A 21,896-nucleotide genomic window follows, 5' to 3' on the forward strand; every position below is an offset into this window, starting at 1 on the left:
CGCGACACTAGGTCTAGTGAAACTCGATCTCGCGTCCGATCGGGCGGCAGCTTGCCCGATTGGGCCCGCCTTTTTTCCAAGGTCGGTTTGTTTTGCGTGTTTCCTTTTCCGGGACTCATATAAATACGAGTCTTTCCTTTTCATGAGATTCATTCACTTTCTAGCCAAAAACACAAACCTACCTTTTGAGATCTGAACAGTTCTTGAGCAATTCCACTCTTCGAGTTCGGGTGCACGGATTACGGAGAGAGTTGCGTTAAACTTTGGGGGCGTGCGTCACTAGGAAACTTGTACCGGTGGTATTTCGCTTCTAAGGCAGTGGATTTTGTTCCACGGCGCGACTGTGAGTTTGGGATCTTCAATCCAGGAAAGTTCTAATCTTTTGTTTGTTATTGATTTCAACAGTTATTTTACCAACAAGATTATAAGAAACTCTAATGATTGAAGTGTTTGCCATCGATTAATTTGAGGAAGCTGCCATTATTCAGCCTGATATACAATTTAAGGGGGCAAAAATGGGCATAATATGGGATAATCAGGGTAAAACCCCTAACACCGGTAGCAATTTTACCCCTAATACCGCTAACATAATTGTTTACCTGGCTAATTAACTTTAATACATCGTATACAAGTATGTAATCAAGAAAAGCAACAGTCTTAATTGTGTCCGTGAAAATGTTAGTTTGCTCTTGATTTCTAAGCAAGTTTTGCTTACACATCACATATGCACAATCATATATGTCCCCGTGGTATTAGTTTAGCCAAGGAATCTGATAAGCAAGTGTTTTTTTTTAAGGTTAGTTCTACTATTGCACTAGAATGCTAGAATGAAGAGTTTTTAAATTGGCTAGCCATGCATAAAAATTTGGTTAAGCTAGTTTCTTCCATATTTTGTCCTACTACGGAAGCTCATCCTTGTTATAGCAACTTCCAAATAATTCACCCGCGGTAAATAATGAAACAGTAACTTTAAAGTTTCCCGCTGTAAATAAACAAGGATATTTTTCGGTATCAAAATTCTCAGATTGCAACCAGGAAAATTTCCTCTCCATCTGTTCTGTTTGACAAAAATATCCATATGCTCCAGCACCTATGTCTCTCAAATCAATTGGTTAACAGTCTATTGTATTTAGCTCAATGTGCTAAAAAAAATATTGGTTGGCTGTATTCAGATATGATTTAGTTGTTTGGTGCTTTAGTCATGGTTTTATTTTCTTCCAGAAATCATGTAATTAAATTCTTTCTTTCAACAACAGTATAACTTTTTAAGAAGTTGCAAAAATACTTGCAGCAATGCTTTATTTGCAGGTTTGTTAACATAGCTCCCTCTTTTTATCTATCTCTGGAATCTCCCTCCTCTCCTTAATACCTGTTCATCCCCTCACATTGTAATTAATCGAGAACGAGTACTTCGTACATGACTTTATATTAAATGGAGCATAGAATAAATGCATCAAAAACCAACCACTGAAAGTAGAATCTGAACAGGATTAATTTAACACTGAAAAAACAACAATCCCAACATCCTAATGACCAATTTTCATGGACTAATATACAGTTTCTACCAGAAGCTATTAGCTTAGGCCAAAATAAAAGATAGCTGCACATTTTTTCTAGAGCAAACCTAACAGATTATTCTGCGACTACTTAGCAATGCATTTACTAGTCAATCCAAAATGCTATGGGCATGCATGCCCATTGATCACTGTACATAAAGACAACGCTGCTTTGCATTGCATATTCACTTGTCCTAAATATTACAGTCTAACCACTAGGTCAGTCAGTTGCAAAACAGCAAAATTAGAGTCAATTGATCATATATCAGCAACAGATGATGTCAAAAGCTAACAAGCTCAATCCTCAGCTTTTCAACAAGCTTTTATTGTAAAGTTAAGGTAGACCTAGATCCTGCACAACAAGAAAAACAAGAACCTAAATGAAAAAAGAGCATAACAAGACCATTAATTATGTATTTCAAGATAAACATCATTAGAATCACAACAAATGCAATAACAAAGTAAGTTATTATAGGAAGTTACAATACATGGGAAATTTTATTGCCTAGGAAATACTAAAATTGTGTTTGGTTGACATATAGGAAATCACATTTCCCATGAATTAGTTTCCTATGTGCGTGATCGAATTGATCGGGCCATGTAGGAACAAAGTTCATTTTGTTGGTTAACTTATGTAATACCCATGTATTATTTTAACTTGAACTACTTTCCCAAAATTTTGAGGACAATAATGTAATTTCACCCAGAATACATGTGGGAAATTTGAGTGACCAAGGTAGGGTGTGGGAAATTAATTCCCATGTTTTGTAGGAATTCCAAATTACTAAGGAATTTCCACTTCCTACATTTTTGCTAACCAAACAACTACTCAAACTTATTTCCCATGAATTTGTATTTCCCCCACTATTGAAGTGCAACCAAACAAGGCCTAAGTATCTGACCACATCCACTAAAGCAGTCACTAAACACAAACAGAAAGGCAATATGAAAGACTCAAAATTTGCCTGCTGTTCTCATGAATAAGTCCTGTGATGCAAATGTGCATAGCAACGAATTGTTGTACTGATGACTACAATTAAATCTAGTGTCAATAGTATGCCATATTTATGTTTGTCCTAAATGCATCAATAACACTGCTCATGTTAATTGCAGAAGAAAACACAAAGGATAAGATTAACCCAGGATATTCCATCTTCAACAAGTTCATTATATAAGACTCGTATTTAAAACCAAAGACATGGCTCATGACCACTGTTTGAGAAGCTTTCAGGATTAGTTATTCAAGTCCAACAAATTGTTATTTTTGGTCCTTCAAGAGGTGGAAAACAGGTTATTTGGTTCAACTTCAGGAACAGATAGTATACGGGTAATAAGGACACTTTTGGATCGGGAACGTGCCATTCAGGTGAGAATATTTTAGGTTCGGGAAAGGGAAGTGTCAGGTTAATTTCAGGTCTTTTAAAAATTGGACTGTGGGACACAAAGCAATGTTCACTATATATGATTTCAGTCAGGTCAATTTTGGACCAGGTCAGTTTCAGGTCATCCAATTAGAGGCACGATTTAGTTTCGAGTCATCCAGCTTTGGGTACCAGATCAGTTTTGGCAGATACAATTTTAAGTACCTTCCAAATAATTTAAAAAAAAAAAAAAAAAAAAAAAAAACATAAGTATATCTTTTCTTTAACAAAATTGTTAACATGAAGGTTTAGGATCAAATATTCTCTAGACGATTATATAATAAAGATTTTTCATAAGTTGTAGCAGTCCATCCATTCAACAACAGCTGACTGATTCCTCCAAAAAAAAAATAAGTATAAGTGGTTCAAAAGACTAATATAAAGTCCAGTTGAATAGATTGCTTCTTATAATAAGGCACTAAACAAATTGCATATTCAAGTACTGTACTTATTAAAGAAGATTCTCAAAGACAGAGAAATCAAATTGCATCATGAAAAAGATATGCACTTACTGCTGGATCGTTTCATGTTGCGACAAAAATTGCTGCCACAAAGACACCGGAATGCTTTGATATGATGTTCACCATCATCAAAATCAACACCATAATCCTGTGGACACATCACCAATGGGTGCTTATTAGACAAAGCCAAAAAGGTATCAATAATTATTACAAAACTTATTGATACTTGGAGAACAAAGGGAAACTAAGACCTAAAAATACTAAAATTTTCAACTTGATTGCGGATCCTTGAATCTTGGATAGCTGAAGCATACAGAAAAGAATGCATACATACAAAGCCTCTACAGGTTTCTGAATCACCAGAACTCGTGACAATCAGGCCTAATGAGAACATGACTGTCATGCTCATAACACTAGACAACACACCGATACAGAGCAATGTATTTCACATATTATTCATTAAACTGGGATACGCTTAATATTTTATAAATAGCACAAGTATGCAGCAACAATTAGAGGATGGGACATTTCACCCCTTCAGGTCTACAGACTACTATCTACAATCTGAACAGAGAGATGAATTACATAGGAGATGATGACGCATACTATAGGCATTCAAGCGCCACGTAATTCACTAGAAATAGAGACAGCATATAGCTTGTCGAACAGGTGACACTCTTTGAAATGATGAGTATAACTAAACGTATTGAGAATTTCAGAAATATATAAGAATTAGAAAGCAATCAACAAAAAGCATAACATGGTGACCAGCTAAGATTTATCTAGTCTAAAGTACCAATACCATGAACCACAAGTATACAATCACCTGATGATTTAACTTTGGTTCCCCTTAAAGAGATTCCTATGTTTAGAGGGAAAGTCATCAATGTTTCCACATTCTCACTAACCCACCCATTGGTTAAGGGTATAAGAAGGGAATAAGGCCTGCTTTCTCCTTTACCAACTAACAGTATAAGTATAAATAAGCTTTACTGGCATTCTGTATCTGGCATTACTAAGAATAAATATGACAGATTCACAGTAATTCATCCAATAAAAAGGTCAATCCAAAATTAAACCTTAAAATGGCTAATTGACACGTCAAAAAGAAACGGTTATTTTCATGCACCTGAAGATGTTAGTTATGATTTTTACAATCACTAAGAGCATGATTATACAAGTGAGCTTAACCTAGTCTCCAAGACCATCATTTCTATAAATCAATACAGACTCAAAATATCAAATATTTAGCTGATTTTGAAGACAAAACTTTCATTAATTTTTACATCACATCAATAGTCGTTGAATAACTAAAGGTGGAAAATTTTCTCAGGTCAAAAGGTATATATGAAGACATCTTATAATAAAAAAATACAAAAAAAAAAAGGTACATAAAAATTTCAGTCTTCTACGTAGTAGTTTGCAGATTAATGTGGTTCATTGTTTTATAAAGGTAAGCAACTTATATTAATTCCTTCGGTCCATCAATATTGCAACAAGAGAGGGGGGGGGGGGGGGGGGAGCAAAAGATGTTAGTGCTTTAAGGTAAAAAAAAAAAAAGGAAAAGAGAGACAAAATTACAAACTTGTTCATTTGATTGCAAGCATTAACTAAAGTAACAAGTATTGAGAAACAAGGGTATTGGGTATTTGCGTGGGTATGTTGCAATATTTGTGAAACTTCATAATGAGGTAAACATTGCAATATAAAGTAACGGAGGATGTCTCATTTAAAAAAGTTGAACAAATCATGTAAACACAGAAATAATAATACTTGAAACCACAGTATTCATCATGAAAACTGCCTTAACTTGCAAAAGTAACATAATGCATAAGAACATGGACTGTTGAGTTAGCGAGCACCAAGCAAAAACCACGGCCCCAGTAAGCTATTAAATCTTTGGTATGCATAATTTTTCCTTTTCAGAGTCAAAACACTACCTCTATCAGTATTAGTGTTTAACAGTATACAGTCTATACACCAAATAAGCTTGTAAGTTTAAGCTGAAATATCTATTGAGACAAGCAAAAAAAAAAATCTTTTGGGACAACAAGTATACAACTAATCCAAATGTTTGTGAATCATGTCATGTTCTCTAAGTCTAGGCAGGTTTCTTGAAACCATTTTATAATGACCCCTACTATCTTACTAGTTATTATAGTCCACTGAGAAGTTTTCATAAGATAGATTGATCTTCCTAAAAAAGACTACTGTCCAAATGAAGCCCAAACTATAATGTACATACCCATGTCAATTCTTCGAAAGCATTAACTGCTCTTGTTGTAAACAATGCAACCTGCACAAGAAAAAGAATGTTCCTTAAGTTGTTAGATAAACAAGCAGTTTCAGAAACTTTAGTACTCTTTGCTCCCTGTCGCAAAACAATTTTCTTGTAGCATAGATTGGACTTTACACTTTCCATACCTTCATGTTATTGGATCAAGTCATATTCTCTATGTCTAGACAAGAATATCGAAATCATTTTTTAGTATCTCCCTTTCCCATTTGCACTCCGTACTCTACTTTCTCTTACTACCTATTCTCTTTCTATCTCATTGATCCTTTTCTCACAGTTCCAACACTATATATTAATGCCATTACTCTCCCTCTTTACTCTAAATTACTATTCACATATAACCATTTTTCTTAATCTCCATGCCAAAATCTAAGAGAACAATTATTTTGGGACAGACAGAATATTTATTAATCTTAGTTTCCATAACAGCAATACAAGGACCAGAATCTAAATGAATCTTCAAGTTTCATACATGATAGTAGTGGTGATTGGGAGTCTCCACTTCAACAGGGATTTCAATCAAGTTTGCATCCGAACACCTATAACAACATGGACATAACTCAGTCATTATTCCAGAATCATGAAAACTAAAGGAAAGACATGGAAATCAGAATATGAAAGGCTAAGAAGTGCAGAAAAGAGGACAAGGTTATAATTAAATGAAAAGGGGTAGAAAAAGAGAGAAGAAAGTTACATTGAAGAAAACAGAGGCTCGTGTATGAGCTCCCATGCTATTGCTTCTTTTTTCTTTTTTTTTATAATTACACTGTTCAGAGTGATTATTAAGTCACTAATTAATGCGCTCACAACATACACACGTCGTATTCCCATCTACTCCATATGACTAATATGAGTACTAACAGAATTATCTACAACCAACTACATGATCAATCTTCAAATGCTAGATTACACAAACAAATATAACAAAACTAGAGCAAATCAAATTCCTTTATGCCCCCGCTACCAGCTCAGACTCATAAAGTTTGCTTGATTTACATTATAATTCGTATTGATCAACCACCTTTCTCACAAGATGCCATCCACTTTAAATTAAAGTCATTTTTTCATTGATAAACAAAAGGAAAAATTGACATTTACTACCGGCGAAAGTACCTTGTGTTACATTTGCTACCCGTTTAATTTTTTATTTTATTTTGCTACCACCTAAAATCAAATAGTTAAAATTTCACTACCACTTAACGGAATCCATTGAGGTTCCGTTAAGTTTATTCCAAAAAAAATAAAAAAATTAACCCAGCCACCCCCCTCCCCTCAGCTGCCACCCCTTCCCCCTCCCCCCAGCCGGCGGCCGGCGCCCAGATCTTCGGTCGGCGCCGGCGCGAATCCACCCCCTCCCTTCCCCCACCCTACGCAGCCCCCTTTCCCTCCACCCCTACGCAGCCCCGACCCCACCCCGAACCAAAACCACCCCCCTTTCCCCTTCCCCCCACCGAAATCCGCCCCCCAGCCTCGTTCCCCCACTGAAATCGACCCCCCCTCCCCTTCCCCCTAACCTTTTCGGACTTCCCTAACACTAAACCACCACCCAAAACGAATTTAGGGTTTCGCTTATGGTGGTTTTGGGGTGGTGGTTTAGGGTTAGGGAAAGCCGAAAAGGGTAGGGGGAAGGGGAGGGGGGTCGATTTCAGTGGGGGAACGGGGCTGGGGGACGGATTCCGGTGGGGGAGGAGGTGGTTTTGGTTCGTGGCTGCGTAGGGGGTGGGGGCTGCGTAGGGTGTGGGGGCTGCGTAGGGTGGAAAGGAAGGGGGGTGGGTTCGCGTCGGCAGGGGGAGGGGGTAGAAGTTGAGGGGAAGGGTGGCAGTGAGGTGGAGGGGTGGCTGCAAGGTGGTTGAAACGGTGGCTAAACCCAACTAACGGAAATAGTAACGGTGTAAGCAGTTGGTAATGAAATAAATATTTTAGGGATTTGGGTGGTAGCAAAAAAAAAAAAAAATTAAACGGGTAGCAAATGTAACACAAGGTACTTTCGCCGGTAGCAAATGTCAATTTTTCCTAAACAAAAAGAAACTTTAGATAACTGCCTAGCCAATCATGCAAAAGAATAGATCATAATGCTCAATCAATGAGTTCTATTACCACATCTTCTTGTCCTATGTTAATGTTAACAAAATCAGAAATGGAAAAGAAAAGTGATACAGGAAATAGAGATACGTGAAAGGTGGGGGGCACATTAATTCAACAAATCAAGAGACAGCTTTCAAAAAATTACCTATGGTTAATAAACCTTGCCACATTTCCATACACCGAGGCATCCAAACAGAGAATTTCTGATTCTTTTAAAGCTCTTGTACCCCATTCTGTATCAAGTAGCACTGCATATGAATGCTTGTCATTGCTTCTTCTCATATTCCTCTTATGGAGCTCTGTACTAGTTAAAATTTCTCCAACGTATTCACAAACAAAAGTCCCTTTTGGCAGATCTTCCAGTGTCCTCAAACCCCAACCTTTCCCTTCTGCAGTCCAGAACACCTAGACACAAGCTCTCAAAATTGATGAAGCAATTTAGAAAATATAACACCAAAACATCTTGCGAAATGAGAAACAACACTTTTAAATAATCCTCATCCCATAAAGCTGGCAAGACTTTCCGTTGATAGCTTTCCCAAAAAATATGGATAAAAGTTAAATAGGTGAAATAAATTCTGCATATGTAAGAAGCTAAATGTTATGCAAAGCAATAATTACATTTTTTTCCTGGTGTTTTCAAAGTGTCACTAACTTTACAGGACTAGTGAAAAATAAATGATCACAGAGGCATAAATTAGTTAAGCACACTGCATGCAGGCCAGAGCCAAGACAATATCACTGTAAACTACCTATTATACTGCAAAACTCATATTTAAAGAGATTGTGCACGATATCAAGTAAATAGTTCAACTTCACCTGCAAGTTATGGCTTATGCCATGTTGTATAACTTTATTTCCACAGTGCTTGTTGCAGCCACACTTAGCCCAGCATTCTTTAATGAACGTCCGTCTCAAGTGGCCTTTGCATGGATCAAGCATATCCTCATTCTTCAATCGTTCAAGGGGACACTCTTTACAATAAACAAGGTAGTCTTTTTGAGGGTTCTTAACCATTGAAATACACTTGTCCAAAAACTCTTCCCTCACAAAACCGTCTGAATTGTAAGAGGACTCCCCGCCATTACGTCGAGCACAGTTGCATGATGAGGACAATGCCAAGCAGTCACCAACACACGAATGGCAACAATCTTGATCACCAATTTGAGCAAGAGAGAAAATCAGATCAGCATTGTGTGAGATGACATTTTGGGGAATATAGTGAAACAATGGTAAAGAATCACAATTTGACTTTTCTACTGAAACTTTAATTGCTTCTACGCCTCTTGAGATGTCACTTGTGACATCAAGAATTTCAAGAGAGGAGGGGATGAGCTGCTGCTGCTGAACAACCACCAAGCTATTAGAATCCTTTTCAGCACAATGATCATCAGTAGCTTCACAATTGGTAGCTGATGTTGGATTTGAAGCTTCAGGTTCTGCCATGTCAGTTGTGGCAGCCACATTATCAGACGATTCTGCATTTATGGCAGCCACAGTTCCATTGCTGTCAATGACCCCAGCACCCTGTTGACTAGACCCTTCTTGATTCACAGCATTAGCTTTTGTGCCCAGCTTCCCAGCACATTCACAAAACTCCTCCATAACTTTTATAACAGAAAATTCAGGATCCATGATTTTGTACTTTGTAAGACAATTATCATTAACTTTTTTCAAGACAACTTGTAAATCCGGAAAATAGAAATCATTCCCTTCTGGACCAGGGTTGCAGCTCAGAGATAACCTCACCTCTCCAAGAGATGAGGCTGCAATGTCTATGTTAGCTGAAGTTTTCTGAGAATCTTCAGCTTCCTGAATATGGTTCTCAGCATTTGGTGAAGCCAATGTTCCCAAACTTTTATCAATAATGCCCACAGATTTAGAGGCCCAGGATTCTTGACCATCTTGGCTGCAGACTGATTTACCAGAATTAGAAGGAACTTCTGGACGCGTAGATTCTGCCTGGCTCCCAGATGGATTAGTAGACTTTGAAGGAACCTCCTTGTGCGTGCTGTCTTTACAATAAAAGCATAAATGAATCATAATAAATCAGAATTCAAATAGAAGACCAAAAAAACAAAAACAAAAAAAAATAAATCTTTAATACAGGAAAAACAAAAAAACAAAACACTTGCTATCAGCACTATTGCATGGAAATCAAAATAAAGACCTAACTTAAGGTGCATTTTTATGTGTTACTGAACCAGATATGGCCATTCACGTGCATGCAATTTTCTTTACTTCCTCCGTTTATTTTTAGTTGCTACACTTTTATTTCACGGTCTCCTAGACATCTTTTTAAGAGGAGAGAGATAGAGAGAAAAATAAGAGGGACCCATGTGAGTAGGAGAGAGATAGAGAGAAAGAAATGTGAAAAATGGAAAGTGTTGCAACTAATTCACACTTTCCAAAATAGGAAAGTGTAGCAACTAAAAAGAAACGGAGGAAGTATTTTAATTTTTATTTTATATTTTTGGAAGGGAGAAGAGGTTTCCATTAGCAGGTTCAGTTTGTTTCGGGCTAACCAATAGCCTTGATGATCGTTAAAAAAAAATATGTAATTAACTGCCTGGCCATGAGCATCTAAGTAATCTGTCATACAACCAATAATTTAATTTGATGATCTGATCATAAAGGAAAAATTGAGAAACCAAATAAACAAAAAGTATATGTCTTTTAATGTTAAGAGTGTTAGTAGAAGTCCATTATGATTATATAAGTTCGGCATTAAGCACAAAAGCAAAAAACCACTAAACTCCTTTAAAACATGTCTCCAAATAATTAGTAAGCATTATAATATCAGACATTGATAAATAATCAAGGACTGACCACAACATCTGCCTTCCCTATGATCTTGTAATACTTGAATAGTTGTATTAGCACTTTATATAGATAGATCCTATCCAAGAACATTTATTAAGACATAGAATACTAAAGCTTTGTATAACCCAAATCTATATCATTTTCAAAGTACCTCCTTCATTAGGTCATACCCTCTCTTCCAGATTACCTCCACCCATTATGTTGCCTAGCCCAGGCACTAGTTACATGAATTTTGCAATAGATCTAGGATCTCCAGAGAGAATTACACTATGGTTAAAAAAAATAAAAAAAATAAAATAAAAAAAAACTTTATATTCCACTCTCCGTCGTCAAGGACAAATCTTGACGATTATTCTCTATCATCATATGTGAGGAAAGAGGAGGGGCACATTTAACTATTTTTCAAGAGATGACTTAAATAATACTAAGTAGTATATTCATATTGTAAAATCTTTCAACAAGATTATGGATCGTGTAATAGACAAGCTACAACTCTCCAAGGAAGTATCTTTAGGAGACAAGTCTCAAATTCAAATAGTCTAATCTCATAACCTTCACCACTACTCTCTTCTTAATTTATATACAAGGAGGTACACAGCTAGCTGTTACTACTACTATTGTCCATAATTATACTCTACCAATGCTGCTTTCCATGGTTCTACTACTTGCTGCTGTACTGCTTCCCTTCAGAGTTTTATTGTTTTTGTCTTCATCTGACAAGCCTTGATATCCTGTTTTCATCTTTTCTCTTGCAAAACTTGGTGACTGGCGGCTTTAAGCCTTGGGGCTGGTCCATTAAAGATCGCTATTAACATGTAATAGACTAATATTAGGAAGGACAATTTGGGAAGTCTAGTACTTTTAGGTTAGTAGTCCTTACTCCTTAGCCTTAGTATAAATAGGGGATAGTATATGCAGTAGGCATCATATGAATTGAGAGGGAAAATGTTGAGAGTAGTAACCTCAAGTTACTAGGAGAGTGATAACCTAAAGTTATCAAGAGAGTAGTAGCCTTAAGCTATTAATCTATCACTTTTGTACTCAAATTTCTGCCATTATTAATCAAGTATCAAGCTTTTATCTCTTAATTAGTCTTTAAATCAGAAAATATTAAGTCAGAAATTCAATCTATTACATAACATACTTCATCTAAAGTACCAAGAACTGAAGAGATCTTTTTTAAACAACAAGAGCCATATTGGTGCTGAAGGCAATATACAACTTAAGAAGATAACATTTTGTGTTCAACCTAAAAAGAAGAGACTGTAAATTCCAAATAACAACATAACTTGTGTGAGGTCCACTACTGTTGTACACATTGGGAGTTAAGGACGACTGCACAAGTAATTCCTGTATAGCTTCAAGGCATCAGAATAATAAGAGGCTACAGCTCACCCAATATTCACACTGGCAACTATGACATTCATATTGAAGTTTCTGTGCAAAGACCAGGACACAGGACAGGTGGGTGGGGAGGATGGTACAGCATAGCAACATTATGATATATGACATAGCAACATTATACATCCACCAAAAAAATGTACTTTTTATTAGAACATGCATAAATTCTTAAAGGTAGCAAGAGTAATTTAAACACTATAAATTTCTAAATTCCCACTGCAAAATTAACCTAAGCCTTGAATGGTAGCAAACTTTCAGTGTACTGATAGGCCGAGATACATGAAAAGGAAGTAGCTATAGAGTATATATAATTGCAAAATACATGTAATCATTTACAAAAAAAAAAGTAAGCATAATAAATCAAGAGAATGCTATATACCTGGAGGCAATACAGCAAGCGGTGCAGGTGTTATCATGTCCTCAGTAAATGGCTCATCTTTGGGTTTTAACAAAATTGTACTAGGCTGTTTTTGCCTGGGATTAACGACTGGTTCAGCCCTTGGCTCTTTGATCTGGAGTGCTTGAGATGCCCGTTCAGGTGCAGTTCTTTTATCTCTCTGACTAACTTGAGGCGAAACAGGTTGTTTCCCCTTGTTTCGCGTAAACACAACAGGTTGAGGAGATCCTGTCAAAGGTTGGGTCCGCTGACCGTGAGAAATTTCTGACTCGCCAGGCTCCAGTTTAGGCGTCTTCAATGCACAAGCAGACGGGGGGCTATGTTGGCCATTAGAAGGTGCAGCTTGGCCTTGGTGTTTTAAGCGCAGCCTTTTCAATGGCCTCTCGGGCTCATCCTGCACCTCATCCTGCACTGGAGCTGCTTCCTCAAAAGCCTCCCCTTGCTAATCAAATATAGCAAAAGAATACACTTTCAAGAAATTTTCATACAAATAAGCCCCAAAAATAATACGTAAATGACAGCATAAGTAGCCTATTACATACATCAACATTTCCTGGTATCTTCTTTTTTTCTTTCTCTGCAGCCTGATACACCAACAAGATAAAAACACATTAAGCCATGCAAATTACTTAAATAAAGCTAGAGCAGTTAAAGGAAATAACAAGATAGACACCTCTGAATCCTCATATTCGAAGATAGTATCTGCAAGGACTCTATAATTTTCTTCTTCAATCAGATCCCAATTCTTATCAAACAATTTTAGCAGCTTCTTCAGGGCAGGTTTTGTTTTTTCTTCTGGGATTCCAATATCTTTCATCGCTTTAAAAGCCGCCTTAACTTTTCCCGGCGCCATCTTCGATCACAGGCTCCTCAAACTACTGAATAGTAATTACATAAAGTCAAAAACCAAAGTAATCCTAACCAAATACGAACAAAATCGCAAAATTACATACTTTGCAACTTCTTAGCTTACAAGAAAAATAAAATATGGAAGTATTCATGCTTCATCAACAAAAATCGCCATAACAGCTGGATTGTTAAACGATGCAACATTTGAACAAGATTACATTCAATTTTATCTAAATTCTAAACCCAGATGAAACATGTCATTAATCAACCAATTTCATCTTCCCTAACATTTATAATAGCTTTCAAATTCCCAGGAAAAAACAATCAAGAAGCAAGCAACAATCATGCAACCAACGTACTTCAATATTTCAAGCTTACAAGACAGTCATTCACTCCTTCGATCATATACTCCCTCCATCTGCCCAATAAACTTCCTGTATTCCTTTCTTAAATGTCCATTGTCGAATAAACAATAGTAAAGGTCAGATTTTGACCTTTACTATTTCTTGGAACATATTAACAAAATCGATAATTCAAAAGTTTACAATTAAAAATTTACAATTATGAATAAATTCTCAAATATATGCATAACAAATTTCAATTCCGTTTAATGGTATACAAGATCATACCCTTCATAAATTATAAGTCAAAGTGACAAATAATTTGGGTAAAAAAGAACAATTAGGGTATAATTTAACCCCAAATGATGAACAAAAAAAATCCCCACACCAAAATGTACTACATCTGTAAACATAAACCCACATCCCAGAAATTGCTGAAATTTAAAGGGTATTTTTCTAAACTCAAGAAACTGGAAAATATGAGATTAAAAAAACGAAAAAAGCTACCTTTTTTTTCCCTCGTAAATTTTCAATTTGGGAATTTCAGAACTCAGAGAAAGCCTGCAAAAATTTGTCAATATAATTAAACAGAAAATTCAAACAATTACCGTAAATTAGAACAGAAAATGACGAAACTTTCTCAAAAATTAAATTTTTTTTTTTAGAGCATGCAAGCAATTGAAACCATAAAACCCCAGAAATTAAACTCAAATGTCGGAGATTCGGCGCAACAAAAATGGAAGAAAATGGGTAAAACTTACGAGCATTTGGGGAGCAGTTGAAAAGATTTTGGAGGAAGACTAGAAGTAGTACAGTGAGAGTGTCAGTGAATAGAGAGAGGAAGGGTTTTTGGGTTTTGGGAAGAGAGAGAGTGAAGAAAGAGAGGGAAATTGAAAGAGTTAATGGGAAGTTGGGTCAATTGCCAAAAAAAAATTGGCAATTTGATTATTTTTGCAGTGTCAAAGCCAATTTGGAGTAGATGGAAATCATGAGATTACAAGTGTTTTACCTAACTCGGGTTGTTCATAAAAAATTGTAGTAAGAGATCGGTGGGTAAATATTAATTACTAACTATGAGTGTAATGTATAACCGAAAACATATTTAAAGAAATAAATTTTGGGGACTTTAATTCAAAATGAGATTTGGGAAAAAAAATGGTGGGGTGACTAAAATTAAAGAGAGAGAAAGGAAAAAAGGTTGAAATGGAGAGGGGAGATACAGATAAAAGTGTTTAATGAAAGAGCTAAGAAAAATAGTGTAATAAAAAATTAAAAATATTAAGAAGAAAAATGGCACATTGGGTCTTTCGGTGCGGTCAGGATCCGATCCTGGCTTAATCGTCCGTTTTTTGTTCTTGAAATTATAATTTCCGGTCCGGGTTGGTTTGGTTTGGTCCAGTTGAACAGCCCTAGATATAGATAGATATGAGAGATTTAGTAATCATAGTAATTAAAAATTTTCAAAGCTTTTTTTTTTTTTTAAAGAATACAGAGGAAGTACTTCACTAACAGATTTCAAACCGATTTAATGCTAACTCATAAATTTTAAAACTTCTAATGAAAGTTCTATTAAGGTGATTGTTGATCGAATCTGCAGTGAAATTAGTTCTAAGGTGTTATGTAATTCTATTGGGATTTTAAAGGACTACCTTTCTGTTTTTTTTGTAAAAAAAAAAAAATAAATAAATAAAAATAAAAAAAAAAAAAATATATCAAAGCTTTTTTTCCTTTTCTTTTTTTAGTTCTTCTTATATGAATTTTACATCATAGTTTTATCCAATAATTAAGATATCTTCTATAGTTAGATCAGTTACATCCTTGATTTCTTGCCTTGCTATTCACTTTTATTTTTATCTCAGGACTTGGCTAATTGGCTTGATAGGAGGCTGGGTTGCCCTTGTATTGATTTTCCCTTAAATACACTAATCTTATCTAACTCACTAGTCACTACTTATGTATGTGATCTTAATTTCACTTGTTTTCCTTTTATCTTAATTTTTGTAAAGATTATACAATCCATCTATATATATACTAAAAATAACAATTGTTGATGTCATCATTGCCTACATGTCACTTATTTATTTAATTTTTTCCCTCCAAAATGCAAGGATGATTTCATATTTTTTTTCCTTTTTAAGCTACCTTGTTTAACATAGCTTTGAAAATATATTTCATTTGAATTTTTAAATGTTAAATTTTGTTTTTTCTACACACATTATGCTATTTAGTTATTTACAAGTTGTTAACAATAGTTAATAATATAATCTAATTGAAATTTCTTAATTAAATATGAAAATTATGCACTTTCTTAATTGAGAGGATTTTTCCACCTTTTTTTGTCTAGTTCAAGGGCAATCCTCTCAAGTAGGCATAGAGTTTCGACTATCTCATATTGCAATTTTCCAAGACTATCAAAGTGGGGCTTAAAAGCATAATGATCGACATTTGTCTAGTTCAAGGGCAATCATTATTACGATTGATTAACTTAGAAAATATCATACCGGCCAAGGTATAAAAATTTTTCAAGTTAATCAAACCTTTTTTAATTGAACTAGACAAGATGTCGAATTCAAAGAAGTTATAAATTCATTTTCGAGAGGTATAATCCCTCTTGAGAAGAGAAATCACCCCTCTCGAGGGGCTTATGTTTCGGGGTATTTTTACCCCCTTTTTATAGACAAATGAGAGGCCAACAAGTGGACCGATTATAAGCCGACACGTGGCATTCTGCTCAGCTAAATAAAGGCCAATAAGAGCATGACACGTGGCCTAAAGAGAGATATCAGAAAATGAAGGGCTCAAAGCCCATTAAGGAAACATGCCTAGCATGAAGGAAACCCTAATACACGTGTCAACCACGTATAGGGCAGCCAATCTTCCTAGGTTATGAAACCCTAGGAGCATGATCTCCCACTTCCCTATAAATACCCCATCATTTCATGATGGAAGGGAAAAACACACAATTCCCAAAGGCACAATGCCCAAAATATGCTCTCACTTCTCTCTACTTTCTCTCTCTAAAATTCCGTTTTCCGGTCACTAACTTGATCGTCGGAGGCGGATCTCCGACACACCGGAGATCCGTTGTTTTGCAAGTGTTCAGGCCGTACGAGTGTTGCATCCCGGATCTGTCTCCCGCGGGAATCCATACCCCCCTTTCGGGTTATCCAAAAAATGCCCGAAACACATCGCACAAGGTTAATCTAGTAATTTACTTTAAATACATCCATTAGTATAGTCTTATCAATCAATCAATAACTTAATACTAAAACGGAAATGACACATGTCACATTAGGGATTTATTTAATCGAGTATGGTAACTATAAAATAAAAGTTGTGTTTGACAATTATATCAATTGTCTAATTCTAGGGAAAGGTATAATATCAATCAATGTTTTTGTAAATTACGTAATTAAACATATCAATATCTCAGCAAAAAAAAAAAAAAAAAAAAAAAAAAAAAAAAAAAAAAAAACACTATATGTTGCCGAGACATTTGATTGAGATGATAAATTTATACATCCTGACATTCATAAATAATATGCGTACTAACTACTAAAAGACACGCCGTACATATTAACAGTTGACATCTCCTTATGTATATATATTATTTTATATTAGTATCTATTATACAAATAAAATTTAAAGACAATAATAAAATAAATAAATAAAATAAAAAGAATCAACTACAATTATTGAATAGCTTCAAACACATTTTTTTATAATAACAAAGAACGACAATATCATGTATGTAGAGCATCAATCCATAAACAGAAAATGTAATAATAGCCCAATTATCGATTGTTCTTGCCTTTAATGATCAGAGTAGTATTTATATAATTTCCATTGAAATGATTTTAATTTCTTAAATATACAAGGTGATATGGTATTTGTAATTAATATATCTATATGTATGTTGTGCACCTTTGCTATATTAGTTTTAGCGGAGATTTTAGTCTATTGTTTGATTAATTTTTTTGGTGTTTAGAGAGCCATAAAGGCGAGTGATGAGAATCGATCTCAAAATCACATGAAATCGGGAGGGGGGCTCTAACCACTTGAGATATCCCTCACTCTCTGTTTGATTAAATTTTGATGTTTATTAAAAGACATTTACAAATAAGTATTTACTAACATGGCCACTAAACCTAATCAAACCAAGCCTCGCCTAAAAAAATTCTCGAGTATGGACAGTCCTAAAAATCTATTTTTATTTATTAAAACTCCTAGACAAGGAGTGGCATATCGCCTTCTGTAACTTTTTTTGTTTCATTTCGCCACATCACTTTTCTACTTATAAACTTGTCACATAAGCTATTATATGTTAGTAATATCTCCCAATTCAAATTTTGTAACCGGTATTTATGACGGACTTAATTATTGGTCTTGATTAAGAATTGAACAATTATATTATTACATTATTATTATTGAATTCCTTGAATTGAATTGGAGCAGTTTGTAAAGTAACCGATAATCAATTGTCTTTTTTTTTTTTTTTTTTTTTTTTTGACAAGGATAATCAATTGTCAATCAATTGGAATTCTACAAATGAATAATGAATGGGTGAGTAATTAATGAGTAATTGGTCAACAAATTCATCCCTATAAATAATAAAACCCAAAGTATAGTTGTTGGAAACAAGTCACTGACCCTCTTGGAACAGGATTTTAGGGTTTTTTTTTTTTTTTTTTTTTTTTCCTTATTTGTCTACAACCTTTTAAATAAATCTCGGATTTCCTGTAATACCCGTATATTTATTAAATAATTATTTTGATAATTTTTTTTTTAGTATAATTTTGTAAATGATAAAACATTGATAACCCTATTTTATTTTAAGTAGAACTCTAATATTTAGAGGTAAACATAAACCCTAAAATATGCTATTTTTTTATCAAATTCTTTACGGAGTATCGAGTGCAACCGTGAGCCAGATATATACCTTTTATTCTTCTTATTGATTGTTTGGGTTTATGCGTGAATCAAGCAAGCTGCACTTGATCTTTCCTCTCATGACTATGGTAGTATGTATATCTGTTCGTATTTTATATTGTTTCGTCCATCAATACACCATGTTTTGGCTTTTCGAAAGGTAATTACACGAAACTTTGGACATGTTTGATATTTCTTATTATTATGTGTGATATGATTTATTTTTTGCACTCTATATTATTATTATGTGTAAATTTTATAATTGTAATTCGTGTGATCAAGTTCGTATATATATGATTGATTATTGGTATTATATGATTTGATTGGATATGAGTATCATATTACTTTTATTAAATATGATTGATTATGTTTTATTATAGGGTTCTAATGTTGTTTCTATAGGGAGTATTTTATCGAGGTTTTAGGGTTATTAAGGTAGAGTATTATTTTTGGGTTGAGATTTGATTATATTTGGGTTATTAGTATTTTTTTTAAGAGTTGAGATATTGTGATCGAATTGTCATGTTATTTGGGAACTTGTGCCATTGTGGAGTTATTATTAAATTATGAATGGTTATTTGATCGAGTTTGAGATCAAAAGGTTGAGAATTATTATTTTATTCTTGGTTTGAGGCTAGGCGTTATATAACTTAGTCCTTGGCTTGTTGGTAAGAGGGTAATAATCATGAGTTAAGAATGAGGTACAATCTTTATTATTTATTTTTCTATGGTCCCCTACAGTGGGAATTGGCCCGTATGTGGTCTGGTTCAAGGTGTTTTTTTTTGTTATTGAGAGTATTCAAGTTTTTATACTTGTTGGTTCTATTCAAATTACCCATGTCCAAGGCTAGGTATAGAACAACGAGCATGGCACACTTATGGGATATATTGAGTAAAGGTTCGTATTATTATTTGAGGTTGAGTTGTTAAAGGTTATTTTCAGAGTACAATGTGTAATGTAGTTTTGAACTACGTTGTTTAATTGAGCTAGTATGGTCTATTATTCAATTATACTCTGTATTCTGATGTGTGGTGATTACTCAGCTTTTTGCTGACGTGTGTGTGTTGTTTTATTGTGCTATTTGTATTTGCGGCCATGTCTTTTTCTTATGGTGGCCCTGCGACAATCTATTTTGGAATTTGTCCTTAATGGTGAGCAGTCAAGATTTTCTAAGCAGGTTGATCAAGTGGTCGTAGCTAAAGGAGCTCAAGTGTTTCGATTAGTGTGATGTCATAAGTTTATAAAGTTGTATAAACAGCTCACCTAGTTTATTGGGTTGTAATTATTGGGATTTTGTAAGCCTTAACACTTGACAGGTTGTTGAGTGTGGCGGTAATACCTACGATTTAGAAGTATGCTTCCGCAATTTTATTTAAAGGTTGTTTATTTTTCCTTTAATTATTGTTTATTTTCAGTTAGTAAATCGGGGGTGTTACATTTCCATTGATTAGCTCAATAGCTAATTGGGTGTAAAATATTCAATTCATATAAAGCTCTCAAGGTTAGGGTATAAACTTCACTATATATTATACCATGTAGCTAAATGCTTATTATTATTGGTCTTATTTTGTGGAACTATTACTACATCAAATAAATTGATTGGAGGATAGAGAAATATTAAAGAGTCAAATAACAAATGTAGGTTTGAAAAATATAATATTAGAGTACATCACTATGACTCAAACTTGTAAGCCATTCAATAAATAATTGTCCAATCATGTATTTCTCTTTAGGTGCTCATTTGTGAACAAAGTTAATTTTTATTATCACTTATAAGAAATGGAAAATCTAGGTCACCACCACCATTTTGTGTATAGCATTACATTATATATCTTGATGAAATCAACAACTTTAAAATTATTATATACTACATATAATGAAATGGGGCATCGCCCAAGCCATACACTAGTTTCAAATCAAAAGCCAAGCTCCCACACTTTCATGCTTGCATGTATTGCTATTAGAGTGCATATAGGCGCATAGCACTTATTTATTTAGCATGTATATAGGAGGGCGTTTTGGGATTTTCAAATTATTTTTTCGTTTGATTTTTTTCTATAGTGGTACATTCATGTGTACTATTATATATGCATGTATAATGTACCATTAAGTATTACTTGTCTTAATAGTACTTTTTGTGTACTATTATGCACGTAGTAATGATACTTTTTACCATTATATTTTCCACCAAAATTCGTTCCACTTGGCCTACTTTCATGTGAAAATTCAACTTAATTTCAAGAATGTCATCCTATATGTTTGCTAACATATAGGTTTATGCGCCTATAGTTATCCTTGCTATTGCTATCGAATGCACAGTTTCTCACATTGCTATTGCTATTGTTATTGCTCTATTGAAAACCCTTGAAATAATTTCCAAACACTCTGTAATATTGAGTTTTTATTTGTATGTGAAATTGTGAAGTATTGATGGTTGATTTTCCCCCTTTTCCTTAGATTCAATTCAAACACTTCCCTAATTGATCCTATTTTTTCTTTTTTCTTTTTAGGGCATGTTCACTTCAGCTTATTTTCAGTTCAGTTCAGTTCCAACCAGTTCAGTTATTATAATTAATCCTATTTTTAGGGCATGTTCACATTTACTGAATTGAACTGAACTGATTGGAGCTGAACTGAACTGAACTGATTGGAGCTTAAATGAATATTTTATGAGAGAAGGAAATTAGGAGCTGAACTAAACTGAACTATACTAATTGGAGCTGAACTGAACTGAGTTAAAATGAATATTTTATGAGAGAAGAAAATTAGGAGCAACTGAACTGAACTGATTGGAGCCGAATTGAACTGAAAATAAGGTAAAATGAACAGACCCTAAGACTAATGTAACTCATTACATGCCAATTTTACATGGCATCCTCTATCACTAGTTCTACCATTGATTATTATCATACTATTATGAATTCTTATAATTCTTAATATTCCATATGTATCTACTTGAGAAGACAATCTATTAACTATTACTAAAACAAAAATCTGCTGACATCATCCTCTCTCTCAAATGTATATGTGTCACTTTCTCAAGAAATTTTTTCCCGCCAAATGCACTTATGATGTCATATATATTTTGTTTTTCTTTTGTTTTTGAGGAATTGTTTTTTTTTTTTTTTTTTTTTTTAATCATTTCATTTCAATCTTTCGATTGTGTCAATAAATAAATAAATTTTATTTTTGGTTGGAATAAATATTTGATATCTAGAAATTGGCTTTCATTTTTATATTTTGTTACTCATGTAATTTATGATGATAGCTGCATATCTTCTATGATTTAACTTATAAGTATATATGAGAAAATAAATAATAGAAATAAGATATTTC

General features: G+C 34.3%; 1 protein-coding gene across 2 annotated transcripts; it reads right to left on the bottom strand.

Annotated features, from left to right (window-relative positions):
- Positions 1-1,468: 1,468 nt before the first annotated feature.
- LOC145616203 (putative inactive histone-lysine N-methyltransferase SUVR2) lies at positions 1,469-14,537 on the bottom strand. 2 transcript variants are annotated; one of them, XM_081670906.1, is made up of 11 exons: positions 14,392-14,537; positions 14,138-14,191; positions 13,114-13,315; positions 12,983-13,024; positions 12,423-12,882; positions 8,639-9,834; positions 7,965-8,224; positions 6,207-6,273; positions 5,684-5,734; positions 3,490-3,586; positions 1,469-1,908 (listed from the first exon to the last, which is right to left on the bottom strand). In XM_081670906.1, exons 3-11 carry the CDS (start codon positions 13,291-13,293, stop codon positions 1,880-1,882), a joined length of 2,382 nt encoding a protein of 793 aa, XP_081527032.1. In that variant the 5' UTR covers positions 13,294-13,315; positions 14,138-14,191; positions 14,392-14,537; the 3' UTR covers positions 1,469-1,879. The 2 variants fall into 2 exon arrangements, with proteins under 2 accessions (XP_081527032.1, XP_081527025.1); XM_081670899.1 differs by having other exon boundaries at positions 13,114-13,318.
- Between the last annotated feature and the right edge of the window lie 7,359 nt (positions 14,538-21,896).

This window comes from Chenopodium album, chromosome 3 (genome assembly GCF_948465745.1).
Source record: "Chenopodium album chromosome 3, dcCheAlbu1.1, whole genome shotgun sequence".
NCBI lineage: Eukaryota > Viridiplantae > Streptophyta > Magnoliopsida > Caryophyllales > Amaranthaceae > Chenopodium > Chenopodium album.